Source organism: Centroberyx affinis, unplaced genomic scaffold, assembly GCF_046629955.1.
Source record: "Centroberyx affinis isolate AG114_WGS23_722 - 3 ecotype Tasmania unplaced genomic scaffold, CSIRO-AGI_Caff_v1 ptg003420l_1, whole genome shotgun sequence".
NCBI lineage: Eukaryota > Metazoa > Chordata > Actinopteri > Beryciformes > Berycidae > Centroberyx > Centroberyx affinis.
Genome location: NW_027281396.1, coordinates 218261 through 233761, shown reverse-complemented (window position 1 = coordinate 233761; position 15501 = coordinate 218261). Strand labels below are relative to the sequence as shown.

General features: G+C 39.8%; 3 protein-coding genes across 4 annotated transcripts; all 3 read right to left on the bottom strand.

Annotated features, from left to right (window-relative positions):
* Positions 1-705: 705 nt before the first annotated feature.
* LOC139660900 (signal-regulatory protein beta-2-like) lies at positions 706-3207 on the bottom strand. The gene is made up of 6 exons (XM_071539170.1): positions 3130-3207; positions 2688-3032; positions 2224-2571; positions 1905-2039; positions 1752-1783; positions 706-1550 (listed from the first exon to the last, which is right to left on the bottom strand). The coding sequence occupies exons 1-6, from the start codon at positions 3194-3196 to the stop codon at positions 1422-1424; spliced, it is 1056 nt and encodes a 351-aa protein (XP_071395271.1). The 5' UTR covers positions 3197-3207; the 3' UTR covers positions 706-1421.
* A 2884-nt stretch (positions 3208-6091) lies between these two features.
* On the bottom strand, positions 6092-8194 carry LOC139660901 (uncharacterized). Of its 2 annotated transcripts, none has more exons than XM_071539171.1 (5): positions 8098-8194; positions 7201-7908; positions 6943-7065; positions 6805-6848; positions 6092-6633 (listed from the first exon to the last, which is right to left on the bottom strand). In XM_071539171.1, exons 1-5 carry the CDS (start codon positions 8150-8152, stop codon positions 6514-6516), a joined length of 1050 nt encoding a protein of 349 aa, XP_071395272.1. In that variant the 5' UTR covers positions 8153-8194; the 3' UTR covers positions 6092-6513. The 2 variants fall into 2 exon arrangements, with proteins under 2 accessions (XP_071395272.1, XP_071395273.1); XM_071539172.1 differs by lacking the exon at positions 8098-8194 and having other exon boundaries at positions 7201-7507; positions 7660-7850.
* Positions 8195-11692: 3498 nt separating this feature from the next.
* Positions 11693-13486, bottom strand: LOC139660915 (signal-regulatory protein beta-2-like). Its single transcript, XM_071539190.1, has 5 exons — positions 13426-13486; positions 12556-13266; positions 12269-12397; positions 12141-12184; positions 11693-11993 (listed from the first exon to the last, which is right to left on the bottom strand). Exons 1-5 carry the CDS (start codon positions 13466-13468, stop codon positions 11874-11876), a joined length of 1047 nt encoding a protein of 348 aa, XP_071395291.1. The 5' UTR covers positions 13469-13486; the 3' UTR covers positions 11693-11873.
* Positions 13487-15501: the final 2015 nt, after the last annotated feature.

The window sequence follows — 15501 nt, the reverse complement described above, 5'->3', positions numbered from 1 at the left end:
ACTTCTTTTAAAATGTTGTATTTTACTTGATTTTATGCATTCTATGTACTCTACTCTTTGTACTCTATTTCTTAACTTTATTTTTATTATTATTCAGTGGGTTTTATTTTCCATCTTATGTTATGCTCATTCTATGTCTATTTTCATGGATGTAATTTCTTTGTTGTAAAGCACTTTGATCTGCATTTCTTGTATGAAAGGTGCTATACAAATACAGTTTATTATTGTTATTATTATTATTAATATTATTATTATTATCGGATAGCAGCAATATTAGCCAGCTTTTCATTTGCTTTCGACTACAGACACTTAAACTACAATAAGAGGCTGGTAGAATGGAAAAAAAGTTGTTTACTTGCATACTCTCCAGAGAAATAGGGAGATGAAGATTTTGTTGACTTAGATGAGGAGGTAAAGTGTTCAAAATTAAAGGATTTCTGTCAGGAATCTCTCACGTCATAGCTTAACCATTTATTGCAAATAGAGATGGCAATACAATTTGGCTTGGCAGTATGGTTCTACTATTGGGTACTGTGCCGGATTTCCGGCGTACGGCCATTTTAAATTCACAAACTGTTCTCGTAGAAAAACAAAAACAAAAAAAAGACTCCACATGGGTTTTTGTTTTGGATGCATTTTATTCAGTCATGTTCAGCAAAGCTTTTTTTATCCAATGAACAGCGAGCTACTTTGTATCACCGTGTAGCACTGATTCTGTGGTGCAGCATGCTACCTGCACAGCTGAAATATGGAAACAAAGCTTATGAAAGCTGGTGAAGATACACTGAGAGAGGAGTAAAAAACAGACGGCGATGGGCATGGATTAGTAATGAAAGCGTATGGATTTTTAAACCGTGCCCATGGATTTGTAATATGTACATTGATAACGTCAAAGAGGGACACCACAGTGGCCCATAGAGTTGCATACAACATTTATAGATGTATGTATCAACATGCTTTTTCTACAAGAATTATTTATATTGAGTAAATAGGTTTCATTTTGTCACCAATTTGGGAATAAGAAGAACGCACATTGGATCAAAAAATTTGACCTACTGCTGTGATCAATCAATGGATATGGTTCACATATAGGCCTAGGTGCCTAATGGCTATTATAGCTCACTATACGTATGCCAAGCGGTGCGTAATGGCTATGGCTCACTGTATATAGGCCTAAAAGTCCCTCTTTAACGTTATCAATGTACAACCTACATATTACAAATCCGTGCGCATGGTTTACTAATCCGTGGACATTAGGAATCGGTGCCAAGGTGCTAAGTGGCTGGCTTGTTCACATTTCGCAAAGAACATGATAGAGACGTCTTTGGTCATATTTTAACCTTTATGTAACAGAGTCAACAAGAGATATGCATTTGATATTCATTCTCCCTCATATCTCCACCTGTCCAGGACTAAACTTCTCAGTCCTGTTGACGGTACCTGACCTCAGAATAAAATACAGCGTCTCTACTGTGTTTCACTGTGGCTGGCCTGGAGGAGGTGCTTCTGGGAGCCAAACTCACTGCTGCATAGTGAACTGCATCACTAGTCTGAGGAAGATGGAAATGGAAATAAAGTATTAGAGATTTGTTCCGACAGTTGAGACGGGTATAATGGAAAGCAAACAGGTAGACCATGCAATGTTTACATGTGGCAATGTGGGTGCTGAGCTTTCATCAAGACACACTTTATGTTACAGTATGTAAGAGAACTTTTGGTTGATGGTAATACCAAAAATTGGCTTGCATTACCTGATTGCCTTCAGAAGATCCATCAGTTTCCTCTGAAGAGAGAATCAAAGATAACTACTGTCAATGCCATTTGCTACAGAATATTATAGAATATGTCACTCTGCTTCTGATACAGATGTACAGCTAATGATTATAATGCATAATTTGTAATACCTGTGGGATCTTTGCTCCGACTCTTGCAAAGTGCCCATACAAGTAGAAGCGTTGCCATCCCAAGAACGATGTTTGACAAAGCCAGTGCAACAACAGTTGGACTCAGGTCAAGTGGCGTGTTCAGGGTGGAATTTCCTTCACAGCAAAGACAATGTACAACAGTATTTTATTTAGCTTTTGAATAAGAAAAGTTGCTGCTATTGCAATACCCACCATTTGAAAATAGAAACCTGATGTATACTCTCCTATAATGAATTTTCCCCCCTCAAAATCAATATATAGCATCTTGGAATAAAACCCTTTAGATTGAATGTCTTACTTTTAATATTGAGCTCGGTCCCATTTCCAAACAGGATCTCCCCACATGAAGCCACAACGCAGTAGTAGGTTCCAGCATCGGCAGAGCTGAAGTTCTTCTTGGGAAGGTTGTAGACACAGCTAGTTTGTTGAGAGCCGGTCTCGGTCTTCTCACAGCTGTCATTCTTATTTCCAGAGGAGTAAATCATTTGTGGACCAGAATTTTGTGAGTTTTTCAGCCAAAAGACACTAGTGTATTCCCCTGCACAGTTGCCAGCGTGAACAGAACAGTTGAGAGTTACAGAGTCTCCTGGCTGGACTGACGTAGACACTGGCTGCTGAACAACAGAGTCACTGTTCATCTTTGGACCTTGGGGAAGAAACCAAATGAACTGTGATCACTGACACATCACTGTTCACATTCATGTTAATTTAGCTTGGGATGTGAGTATAGTGGTTTAATGGTAAACTGCACAGATAAAATACCTTTTAGCATCAGAAAGGTTCCTGGTCCAAATTCGATGAAGTTTAGATATACCACTCCACAGTAGTATGTGCCAATGTCCTCCCATGTTGTAGCAGATATGCTCAAGTCATTTTTGATGCTGTCAAATGCGACTGAATAACGATGATTAAATTGATCGCCAGATATCCTCTTGTTATGTAAAGTCTCCATCATTGCAACATACTGTAGTCTCCTCCCAGTAGTTAATTTGTACCATACTCTTTTTCTCATACCATTGTTTATCTGACATTCAATAGTAACTGTGTCTCCCAGCTTCGCAGTTTGGAAAGAAACAGGTTGATAGATGTCATTGAATTGTGCCACACCTGAAACAAACAGAAAAGCAGGAAGCCTAAATCATATAATCACCTCTGTATGTAGATTCTCATGACAAGATCCCACGAGTGGAAATGTATTACTTACACAGATTACAGAGCACGAAAACATTTAGAAGATACACCATCATATTCTCTGCTCCGAGCTCCAACATTCGTTCTGCTTCTTCTCTACAGCAATTCTGACTTATTGAAGCAGCAGTAGACTTACCAGATTTCACCAAGAGCAACATCTCCTTCATAATGGCAGATCAAGTGTCTGATTGGTTCATCATAAACATCTTGCAGAATACCCGATTGGCTGCTCAATGGAGCAAAAAAAAAACATGTCATTGTGGTCTTGTTTGATTAGCAGTGCTGGCAGAGTTCAACTTTGTTAAGAAGCATGAATTCTTGTCTTGACTCCAGTAAGCCATTAGTTGGAAAACCAAGTGGATGCATCATTGCCAGGGAACCCTTAATTAAGTAATGTTTCACACTGACTTGTATGTGCCATTGGTAAGGCATGAAGAGCTGTCACTTTACAACAGGTAATTGGTTATTTCACAGAGTTAACAAACATGAATTAATGTCTACTAATCATCAGGAAACCATTAATGAAGGATGGGGATCTTTTAAAGGGAGTCGTAATGAGTACTGTTTTGGCTATGCTTTATTAATGTCAGTAAATAGTTTATTAATGGAAGAGGTTGTTTCAAAACTGAGACATATCGGTCATGAATAGCTTATTAACAGAGTTTAATTACAGCACTTGAGTGCATTTGTTAATTACTTAGGTAAGATGAAGAAATTTATTCATGCCTTAGTTAAGCCAGTGTGGGGGCTTTGTCATGCTGAAACAGGAAAGGGCCTTCCCCAAACTGTTGCCACAAAGTCATCTAGAATGTCATTATATGCTGTATGCTGTAGATTTCCCTTCACTGGAAACTACGGGGCAGTCCGTTGGACTGCCAGATGGAGAAGTGTGATTCTTCACACTAGAGAACACTTCCTCTGCTCCAGAGTGAAAAGTTCAGCACCCTGTGCACAAAGCGAAGTTCATTACAAAAATCTTGTGAAGATCGGTGTGGAAGAACTTGACTGGCCTGCACAGAGCCCAGACCTCAACCCCATCGAACACCTTTGGGATGAATCGGAATGCTGACTTTGAGGCAGGCGTAATCGCCCACCATCAGTGCCCGACCTCACTAATGCTCTATTGGCTGAATGGAAGCAAATCCTTGCAGCAATGTTCCAACATCTAGTGTAAAGCCTTCCCAGAAGAGTGGAGGCTGTTATAGCAGGAAAGGGGGGACCAAGGATCCCAGCAGGATGAAGGTTTCTTTCTTCTTTTTTTTTTCCTTAATAAGGTGTTCTTGGGAGTTCTTCCTTGTCTTCACTGCGGGTCTAAGGTTGGTGTTGCCGGTTGGGTTAGGGCAGAGGTTCCCAAAGTGGGGGGCTTGACATAATACCCCCCCACATTGCGTTCACACTGCGGAGTGGTTTCCGCTCAAAGCGCCATTATTTCCTATGGAAGGGTGAAAATGTTCCTATATCATAAAAGGGGGGCCTGACAGAAAAAGTTTGGGAACCACTGTGTTAGGGTAGGCTGGGTAGGTTAGGTAGGTCTGTTATGTCTTTCCAACATGCTATTTTGTGTCTTGTGCTTTGTTTTGTTTCCATTTGTTTGTATTCTGTATTCCATTAGGGTCAGTTGTGGTTAAATGCTTGACATTGCCCAGGCGCTGATCAGGTCATCAATCTAATAATCAAATTTGGACATAGAATTCAAGTACTGAAAGTCGATACAAAACTTTATTGCACCATCCTTCTTTGTTACCAGCACAATAGGGTTGCACCATTCACTCATGGAGAGTTTGATGATCCCAAGGGACATCAGGTCCACCTCCTTCTTAAGGGGGCCAGGAGGTGCTCAGATATCTTAGAGAATCTTAGAAATCTTACAGGTGCTTTCTCTTTCAAGACAATGTCATGCTTTGCTACATCTGTATGGCCAGGGTTCTCCTCATACACTTGTGGATTGGAAAGGGCTCCTGCCGGGGATTGCTCGTCCACTGAGAGGTGGTCCTCATCAACGTCCTCTTAGAGCACACCAGCTGTTTTCATAAGTCTTAGGATCCAAAGCTCAGATTCAAAGCTACTTTCTTTTGGGGGTTTTTTCTTACTTACTCTCTCTCTCTCTCTCTCTCTCTCTCTCTCTCTCTCTCTCACTCACACTCACTCACACTCACACTCACACACACACAGACACAGACACACAGACACACACTCTCACCTTATCTCAAGGTCAACGTGTGTCATGAGTTGCCCTTTGAGCAGTTAGTTATAGGGTTATATGGCTGCTGTGCAAGACAATGAAACAACACTATGGAGACATCCTGCTTGAAACCACATAGTTACAAAAAAAAGAGAGCAGAGGCTCCTAGGTATGTACAACACCAAACCTTAGCCAAGCATAGAAAGGTCTCATCTTTTGACTGCCAACCGCAAGGGAGCTATAAAAAGAGTCTTACATCTCTGGGTCTGCAATCAGCATGTCTACAACAAACAACCTGCTAAGACTGATAGGTATTTGCCAATACACAGGATTGAATGTAACTATTCCCTGTATCAGTAAACTAAGAGGGACTGATGAGTGTGGTGTGTTTCTATGAATAACTATGAAACTGGACCTTTTGCCTTACACATTTACATACTACACTGTCAGTGATGAGGGGTTGGCTTTGTGAAGTGGCATGCTTTTGGGGAATGTAGTACTGAGAGACAGATGCAGTGGAAATCGCAGGTCTTCCAGTGTACATAGTACTTTTATTTGATTTTTTACTTATTTTATTTTTACTCATTATTATTTTCCAACAGTAGAAACTCACTACAGTAGCTAACCCCGCCAGTACCACAGAGGTGTGAATGTAGTTCTCATCTGCACATTGTAACCTACAGGTATAGTGATAGACTTGTGTATAAAGATACTGTGGGGAAAGCAGAAAAATGACAATGCAAATAAATGTTTTCAGTCTTTTATATAATTTTATAAAAGTTCAACACTGTTACACTGTGCATGGTTTTTACTGTTAATCCTCTGATGGTAAATGAAACTACTGATTTTACTTTATAGAACAGTGGACTATTCAGCATCAGCATTCAGCATTGAAAATTTATCAAGGATTTTCTCAATTGCTGTATATCAGCTTCCCTGATTAAAAAAAGAGAATTTCAGCAGATGTCAATCTTACAATGATGATAATAATGTGAACATACAGGCAAATCACATACCTGAGTCCTCTGAAAACATATTTGGATTATTGCAAGGCAATGCTTTACAGTCTTTACAGTATTTTGGTGAAATCACTGACAAAACTATTCCCATTTCAGGAAAATCTACATTAACCTTATAGAGGCACTGATAAAACGATGCTGTGTTACATAGAAACAAAGCTTGATCAATCACAGTACAGATGAAACATGCCCAGCTCTACTGTCTTATGCTGGAGTACACACATTCAGTCTTGGTGTTGTCCCTCTGTCTTTTCCTTGATCTGTTGGCCTTGTTTTCACTTAAAGCAGCGTAATGGAGGTTGTCTGCATCTTGGTCCTACAAACAAAAACAAACAAGTTTGGGGAAGGTAAAAAAAGTATAGATGGTAAATGACCATAATAATATAACATATTACACTTCAGAACAATGTAACAGAAGCTCACAGAAACATGCTATTGTTGTGTATATACAGTAATACAACAGTTGATGTAAATAGGAATTACTTACCGCTGCATTCAGAGTAGAGGCTATCGCACTTCTTGGTTTAGAGGCTGGTTATGGAAAAATAGACAGAATGAAAAGCCCTCTAACTAAAATGCCTTGTACATTGAATGCACACTATCAAATACGAAGAGTATTAGTTACCTGTGCATTGGCAGTTTCTCTTGTTCATCTTGTACACCGAGAAAGCCAGGATGACAATTAGGATAGTGGTGATTGCCAATGCTGTGCTGAAGAAATACACTAAGACAAGAGAATCCACCCCATCTGTAGAGATCCAGACATTAGGACACATTGCAAAGTTTTCAGCTTTTTTCTCTGTTAATGTAAATCTGAAGTTTGGTGAGGGAGTAATCACAACTATTTGTGAGATGAGACAGCCTCTGCTAAAATGTGACTTACTTTCAATGTCCATCTTGGTCCCATTTCCAAACATTATCTCCCCACATGAGACCACAGCACAATAGTAGGTCCCAGCATCAGAAAGATTCAGGCTCTTCATTGGGAAGTTGTAGACACAGGTCTGTTTTTGGGTCTTGGGTTTCCTCTCACACTGATCATTCCTGACTCCATGGGTGTAAATGATTGCTGGACGAGATTGTCCTGAGCTTCTGAACCAGTAAACACTGTGTTCTCCGTCACAGGTCCCAGTGTGTACTGTACAGTTCAGAGTCACAGAGCCTCCTGGCTGGATGGTCGCAGATGCTGGCTGATGGACAAAAGCTTGGATGTTTGAACCCGAACCCTTTACACTGAGAATAGCTCCCTCCGCAAATTCAAACTTAAAGGAATAGCTACTTGCGCAGAAATAAGTTGCTGAGTCTGAAAAGCGCAAATCTGAGATCTTCAAATGATTCTTACCATTTTCAGTGTCCAGTATGAAGCGTGGATTGTCCTTGAATTCATCATGAAAACTGCCATTTTTATCGTACTTGTAGAAGGTAGACATGAGCTTTGGTTTCTGTCCCAGTGTTTGCTTATACCAGTAAAACTTAGTTGCAACGTCACCTTCAGAGAAGCATCGCAAAGTCACGTTGTCCCCAACGTTAACTGATACAAGACCACTCTCTTGACGTACAGATGAGGATTGTCTCAGAGTTGTCATATGAACTGAAGTAAAAATAAAGACCAAGCAAATGCACAATTAATTTTATACCATATTTGGAAGTAAATCATAATTTACATACTCTATTGCAGAATAAATAAAAAAATATCATATGCAATAGCATAAGCAATCATATGAAGATTGAACTTATAGTCTAAAGGATACCAAATGCAGTGCAAAAAGGCACAACTCACCTATCATCCCCAAGAATACAAATGTCAGATAAAAAGCAAACTTCGGAGGAGTCATCGTGTCACAATTTCTGTGTTGAAAGGAGAGAATCTCCGTACGTACTCCACTCTTCAGAGACAAGACTGTTTTTGATTGGTCCACCAGAACTGACATTGAATGTTGAAGACATGGTTACAGCCCCCTACATTGTTAACTCTGGTCCTTGAAAAGAGACACATGGGTAGAGGTATCTGACCCACAATATGACACCTAACATTAGCTTTAAAATCAGTGAAACAGAAATTACCTACATAAACATTTGTATAAGATACAGTGGAGTCCAGTTATGCTCTGAATGCCAGCAATGCAGCCCAATGTGTAAAGCTTTCACAGACCATAACAGGCATGCAGGCATAATAATATCTGTCCAACTAGTAGTAACTGGTCAGCTTTGATGATTTGCTCAATACCTGTCAAGTAAACTAGGGATACAGCAATGGAAAAGATCACTTGCAATGAGTCTGCATTTAATCAGAAAATACACACCAAATTCACATGCGGTTCCTATGATTTTAGGCAGTTCAGTCCATACTTGAGAACATGAATGACTCTTGCAACGCTAGAATCCAGAGAACCAAGACTGAAACCTATGATGTTGTGAAGAGACAAATTTTGAAAAATCTTAAACACTGAACTTGTGGTCTCATAGAATTCAACCCTGAAGCGAGCGGGTAAACTTTTTAACCTGTAAACCTGCTACCTACCTCTTCACTTGTCATTGTGGGACATGTAAACTTGAATGGGAGAAAGTTCTGGCAAAGAGAGACTGGTAACCGGCAACACTTCTCCACAGGTATGTTTATCTTAGCTAATAGCATTTATCTTTCCATTTGTCCTTCGTAGGCCTCTGTAGTGCAGTGGCTTTGCTATGTTATTTACAACTGTGTTGCAGTTTCTGTCGCCCCCTAGTGGTCAGAAAAATTGCTTATTGCGGCAAATAGTTAGTTAATAGTTTAAATAGTACTATATAAATGGTTTATCTGTACCTCAAAAACTTTAAGTCCTAGAGCAATCAATATTTGGTGGATATGTTTTAAATCTACCCCACTACCTAGGCAAGAAAAATTACACTGATTGGCCAGATAGTAGTGCTATAACAAGCAACTTTATGTTTTGGCCAATAAACTGTAATAAAAATAAACTGTAAGGTCTAGAATCAACATGTTTTTCCTCTGCTCAATTCCTTGGCTCAAGTCAAATCCATTGGAAATACGGGTTTTAATTTCTGCTGTGAGAGTTTTTACACCATTTCGGATTATATTTTTTGCTGTTTCCCCCACAAAGTTAAAATTTTGCATACAGCATATGGACTTCCTGCATTATGGCTATTACCCAGAGTTTTGATAATCCAAACGGTTTGGCCGTGGTGCACAAAGGAAGTTTATGGTGACAGGACTGTCACCAAAATGTTTGATCGTTGAGATGTAGAACTTTCAAAAATGATGAATCATGCTTATATTGTCACTGTCAAAATTACTCTTTAGGCCTGTACCCCACGAATGGCCGCTTGCGGCTACTTTTATTATTATTATTGTTGCTATTATAAGTAACTTGGAGAGTACATTTTTCATTGTTGGTTCTTTAGGTTGGTCAGATACCTATAATGGATACGCTATGATGCCTTTATTTTCTGAGGAGGCTAAGGAGAGCCAACCTCCCCCAAAAGCTGCTTCACAGCTTCTTCACAGCACTCGCATCTTCACATCTTCACAGCACTCGCTGTGTGAGGAGGGCTAAGAACATCATAAAAGACATTACACACCCGGGACACCACCTGTTTAAGCTCCTCCCATCAGGCAAGCGCTTCAGATTAATCCTCACACGCACAAATAGACTGAAAAACAGCTTCTTCCGGAAAGCTGTGGCACTACTGAACTCAGACATCTCCTCAGTCTGACAGACTGATGTGCTGCCATCATTGGAGCACTTGCAATATTTACTCACATGTCACTTTAAGCCACTGATTATGGGCAGTATGTGCAGTATTTCTACCCCAATACACCCTAATACACCATCACTCCATATCTGTCTACTGCACCTTTACTGCACTTTTGCTGCTGTTTTTGCACCCTCATTAGTTGTTGTACTTGTATTTTATCGCTAAGTGTATTTTATTGCTTATATCTTGTATATTGCTTAGATTCTGTACTTTTTATGCTGATATTTTATATTTCTTATTTATTCTTTGTAAATGGGAAGTCTATGTATGTATGTGAAATTTTAATTCAATGCACCATGTGAGGTTGACGTAATTGCAATTTCGTTGTGTTTGCACAATGACAATAAAGTTCTTGAACTTGAACTTGAATGGTCTTTAGTGGCAAGAGGAGCATGTGAGAGCACAAACACTTCTACATCCTGCTTAAAACCACAGAGGCTGCTGTACTGTAAGAGATACAAAGCACAGAGTATACAGGCAAAGGTCAATAGGCCTCAGTGTAATGACTACTTCATTTCAGTGTTCATAGAAGAAACAGTTCAAAAACATGGATAGCTCTTTGCTTGGTTGGGTGTACAGTTTCTGATATAATAATAAGCAGTGGAGGAAATGACTAGGTACTTTAAATACTGAAATAAGTATTGAGTCTATCTTAAGTTGATTGATGGATGTTATGTCCTGTTCACTGTGACTTGGTCCGCTTCTTGAATCCAGGAAAATCTCATATCGCAGCTCACAAACAGCTGATGATTGCCGAGCTCAACACAGTCACAAAATTTCATGAAATGAGCACAAACTCTGAAACACAGACAACATGTTGTCGAACTGAAACTTTGGTTATTGTTAGGCAACAAAAGCAATTTAATTATGATTAGGTAAGTTTTTGGTCAAGGTTAATTAATAATACATAAGCTGAAAATGAAAACTTCACTCAGTAGTGTACTTCTTTACATGAGTTGGGAACTGAAATTGGGTCGTTGGAGATGAAGGTAAATGTATCTACGCATCCACCACCCCGACCTCCACACCCTTACTTTCACTATTTCATGTCAAACTACTTCCTTTTTCTAGTCATGTCTCCTCCTTTCCTGGTGGTGATGCGTTTCCCTCACTTTTTGTGTATGGAGCATGTTATTTGTATTTTAAGACATCATAAGATTGTACTTTATTGATCCCCTAGGGGAAATTCATCATGCTCATTTAACAACATTTCATGAGACCAGGCTGGTTGAACTGCAAGATGCTGTGGGCTTGAGGCTACAGGCCAGTCTTCCTGTGTAAAAGCTCTGCAAGGACTTAAGTTTCCAGCAATGGAAACTCGCTCACTGTAGTTCACACCACCTTCACCACAGGAGTGAGAACATATGTTAAAGGCTGAGAGTTGGCTAGTTTGAAAGGTGCGACCTGTGCTGACATTTCTGGTTAGAAGAAGGTATTAATAGACCCTTGTGAGTCTTAGGGGATTTTTATGACCATTTCTTTGCCTATGTTTAGATCCAATCACATACTGTATATAATGAAATACTGTTTCTTGTGGCTTTGGCACTCACTCACAGAACTTACTTAATAGGCAACGACTGAAAACACATTGCACTCAAAAGTTTCATTGAACCATTTATTAAGCAGTATTTTACACGGCACATTTGGTCTTGTGAATTGTTATTTTGTGTTGTAGGTTCTGCCCTTTCTGTTTCATGGCCCTTATGAAGCTTGCACCGACTAGTGGCTAAACTATTGAGGAAACAAAGCTTACTAGTTAAAGTAGGTAAACAGAAGGGTCAAATGCTACTGTACTCATTTCTACTTTTTAATTCCAGAGTACACGCAGACACTCTCTGTGCTGTCCCTTTGCCTTATTACTGTGCTCTTCCTGTTCAGACTGTTCAGAGCAGCATAATGGAGATTGTCTGCATCTTGGCCCTGGTAAGAACAAAGCAACAATGGAAAGTAATGTGAGAATAAAGCAAATGGAGAAACAATGTGCATATGAAGAGCTGCAATCAAAATATTCTTATTTGGTGATGCAGGCCTGAATTGGATTTTTTTTAATGTAGTAACTTGACCCACCACAGCATCAGAGGCTGCGGAACATCTTGGACGAGCGATTGCCCCTGCAAATCAAAACACATAAACAATTGAGCTAGTTAAATACATGTATAAAAAAAAATGACTCTGATTCGGGGGATCTCACTTACCTTTGCACACAGAGCATGGTTTCTTGTTCAAGTTGTACATGATGTAAGCTAAGACAAAGATCAAGATAAATGAAACAGCCAATGCCACACCCAGGCAATTCACCAGGAGGAGAGAGACTGTGGTGGAATCTGCCAAGAGAAATAATATCTCACATTTTCATTTCCTTTTGTATTTTCTATACATGCCTTTTGCAGATATAAAATATATGCTGACTAATTCAAGGGTTAATTTATCACGTGTTCAGGATATAGGAAAAGATGATATGATGATTTATGTTATCACATACCCACAATGTCCACCCTTGTTCCATTTCCAAACACAATCTCCCCACATGAGGCCAGAGCACAGTAGTACGTCCCAGCATCAGAGGAGGTCAGATTCTTCATAGGGAGGTTAAAAGTGCAACTTTGCATGGGAGATTCTGCTTGGGATGCTTGGGAGAGCTCTTTGCACTGGTCAACATAGGGATAAACGATTCCAGGCTGAGATCCACCATGTCTGAGCCAGTAGACGCTGTGCTCTCCTGCACACGGCTCAGCGTATATTGTACAGTTCAAATTCACAGAGTCCCCCTGCCGGACTAGCTCAGACGCTGGCTGTTTGACCACAGCTTGGCTCTTGGACACTGCAGTTCTGACATGAAGAAATGCTCCTTGTCCAAATTCAATTGAGTTGAATTCTAAGAACGCACAGTAATATGTTGCCGAATCTGACGTACTAAGGTTTTTGATTGTGAGATGGTTTATTCCTTCTCCAGTTTGTACAAAGAAACGTGACATTTCTTTAAACTTAAGGGAAATTTCAGCTTCAGTGCTATGCATCATTGATGTGGATATGATGTTAGGTTTGTCTCCCAAGGTTTGCTGGTACCAGGAGAGGAAAGTTGCACCAGAATCTTGATAGGAGCATCGCAAAGTCACATTGTCCCCGACTTGTGCTCTTATGACCCCACTGTCCTGTATTATAACTGAGGAATTCTTAACAGCTGGTACCAGACCTAGATTAAGATAAAATTGTATCAGTTACACACAGTCAAGGGAACATAATGTTGTTCACAGTTTAGAACAGTTTTCAAAATCACAACATCCCTGGCACTCAAAATGGTATTCACACACACACAGAAACAGTAAAAAAAACAAAGGTATAAAATACTCACATATTTCAATGAGAAATACAAGTATGATGCAAAGTGGCATCATCTCTGCAGCTCTACAGTCTGTGCCTTGAGGGGAAAGAGTTTATTGACGCACACAACTCTTAAAAGGAGACGGAGGCTGTTTGTGATTGGCTAAGCTGACTGGTTTGTCAGACTAGGGATTCGTTCAGTTCCAAAAGGTAAGTCCTTGAGGTGATCAGAGGTGTACCGGGGGTAGACTGAGTTTTTTTGGTTATATCATAGTTAAAGTTCAAGTTCAATAACTTTATTTGTCCCCGGTGGGGCAGTTGGTTATGCAGCAGTGGGACGCATACATTTAGCACATTATAGTTGGTACTAAGTACACCAGAGGACCAATAGGTGCAATATTTTCAACAAGCATCGCTGATTTACTGGAAGAAAATGCATGCAAGCCCATCTGATGCACATTAGTGTCTGTACTTCACAATATTCAAAATGCTTAAGGGTGATTTTTCCGTTTGGGAAAAATAGGCAATATGCTGGAGTATCTTCCCAGTATCTTTGTGCAATGAGAATACATACTGACATTAGTCAGTATGTACTCACGTTAGTCTTTTTTAGATTTAGGTGTGCTCATATGCCCAATTACCTGTCTACTTGTCTGTTTGTTGTCTGGAATTGTGTGTCTATGGACTACTTTTTCTGTGTGTGTGTGTGTGTGTGTGTTAGAGCGAGAGAAAGAAAGAAAGAAAGAAAGAAAGAAAGAAAGAGGAAGTCTGAAGCAGGTAGGAAACAATATTATTATTCAAAGGGCTCTGAAGCCGGGGGATCTGGTCTTGTATGTTTTGTCAGTAGTCCACAACAGTGCCTTGTAGTAGAACAGACAACAGCATCTACCAACTGTTTGTTAGTGGGTTGATAAGAGGCAGTTTTGGGTGGTTGGCCCGTTGGTCAACTTAAATGACGAGAACATAGACAACAAAATCATCCATGTGTCCCTGATAGATTTTGTTCCAGTGCTCCATGGAAACACTTTAGCATGTTGAGTGAGTGTAAGTGAGAAGCAATATTCAATAGAATGTGGTTAGATTTTGTATCGCCTGCAGACCTTTAAATTTTAACAAAGAAATATTAACTTAATATAGTCAATATAACCGTTTTTTTTTTGTTTTTTGTTTTTTTTAACAATTTCAGGTGAGCAACCACATATTTGTCTGTTGTGCAGTGATTTTTAGCTGTACAAAGTCTCCCTTCACCCACCACCTTCACTTCCTATGTAAAGTGCTGCTGCAGTCTCTGCTGTTCAAAACAGTATGTTATTTCTGTTTCATATTTCCCCATCTCCTACACAAAAATGCCAGAATTTGCTACATATCATTTAAGATTATTCACCATTTAATTTTGGAGGTGCTACAAATTCTCATTTTCTCAGTTTTGAGTTATTGCTAATCACCTACCATCACTCAGCATACACTGATGAAGGAGTGAACGATCTACCACGGACACATGGATGAGTCTATCATGTATGATAGAGAGGCACCAGGTAATGAAATAAGAACTGAGGAGAAAGGGTAGGAATGTTGGAATACAGGAAGTGACCTAGGCTCTTAGTAGCTTATTCTGATTCTGATTTTCCTTACCGGCAGGATGGGCTACACTAGGCTTTCCCATATTTATACAAGTAGTACACTATTCTGATCCATTTTCAGTTTTTGAAAATGTGGATATTTTCCACTTCAATCACTGTGACAGGTGAAGCAACGGTATCCTATATCTTGGGTAATAATCGTGGATGGAGGTTCTTTCCTCTAACCGCTGACTTGAGAATTTAGTATAAATTTTCAGAAAGTGCAGGAGCAGTTTGTGGTGCTGCAGAATGTAGCCAATCCACAGTCTGTCCTTACTGTCTATGAGCCAATCTCATCTGATCATGCAGGGAAAATATTGTCTGCCAACAGATGTGTTCAGAATGTTACCTTTTTTTTCATGTTAAATTACCATTTAAACTGTGGCCTGAGATTTGTGGAGCTTGAGAGCATGAGACGGCGCCTAAAAGCTCTGGCAACTCTGGTGCAACAGAAGTGTTGGAGTGGGTTGCGGATGCGTCTGTTTAGC

Coding starts and splice junctions, on each gene's coding strand:
- LOC139660900 (XM_071539170.1), bottom strand. CDS start 3,196: ATGTTGGAGCTCGGAGCAGAGAATATGATGGTGTATCTTCTAAATGTT. Junction 2,572..2,687: donor AACCTTTCTGATGCTAAAAG/GTATTTTATCTG, acceptor TTCTTCCCCAAG/GTCCAAAGATGAACAGTGAC. Junction 1,551..1,751: donor GATCTTCTGAAGGCAATCAG/GTAATGCAAGCC, acceptor CATCTTCCTCAG/ACTAGTGATGCAGTTCACTA.
- LOC139660901 (XM_071539171.1), bottom strand. CDS start 8,152: ATGACTCCTCCGAAGTTTGCTTTTTATCTGACATTTGTATTCTTGGGG. Junction 7,066..7,200: donor GACCAAGATGGACATTGAAA/GTAAGTCACATT, acceptor GGATCTCTACAG/ATGGGGTGGATTCTCTTGTC. Junction 6,849..6,942: donor GAGAAACTGCCAATGCACAG/GTAACTAATACT, acceptor TTCCATAACCAG/CCTCTAAACCAAGAAGTGCG.
- LOC139660915 (XM_071539190.1), bottom strand. CDS start 13,468: ATGATGCCACTTTGCATCATACTTGTATTTCTCATTGAAATAT. Junction 12,398..12,555: donor AACAAGGGTGGACATTGTGG/GTATGTGATAAC, acceptor TTCTCTTGGCAG/ATTCCACCACAGTCTCTCTC. Junction 11,994..12,140: donor CCGCAGCCTCTGATGCTGTG/GTGGGTCAAGTT, acceptor TGTTCTTACCAG/GGCCAAGATGCAGACAATCT.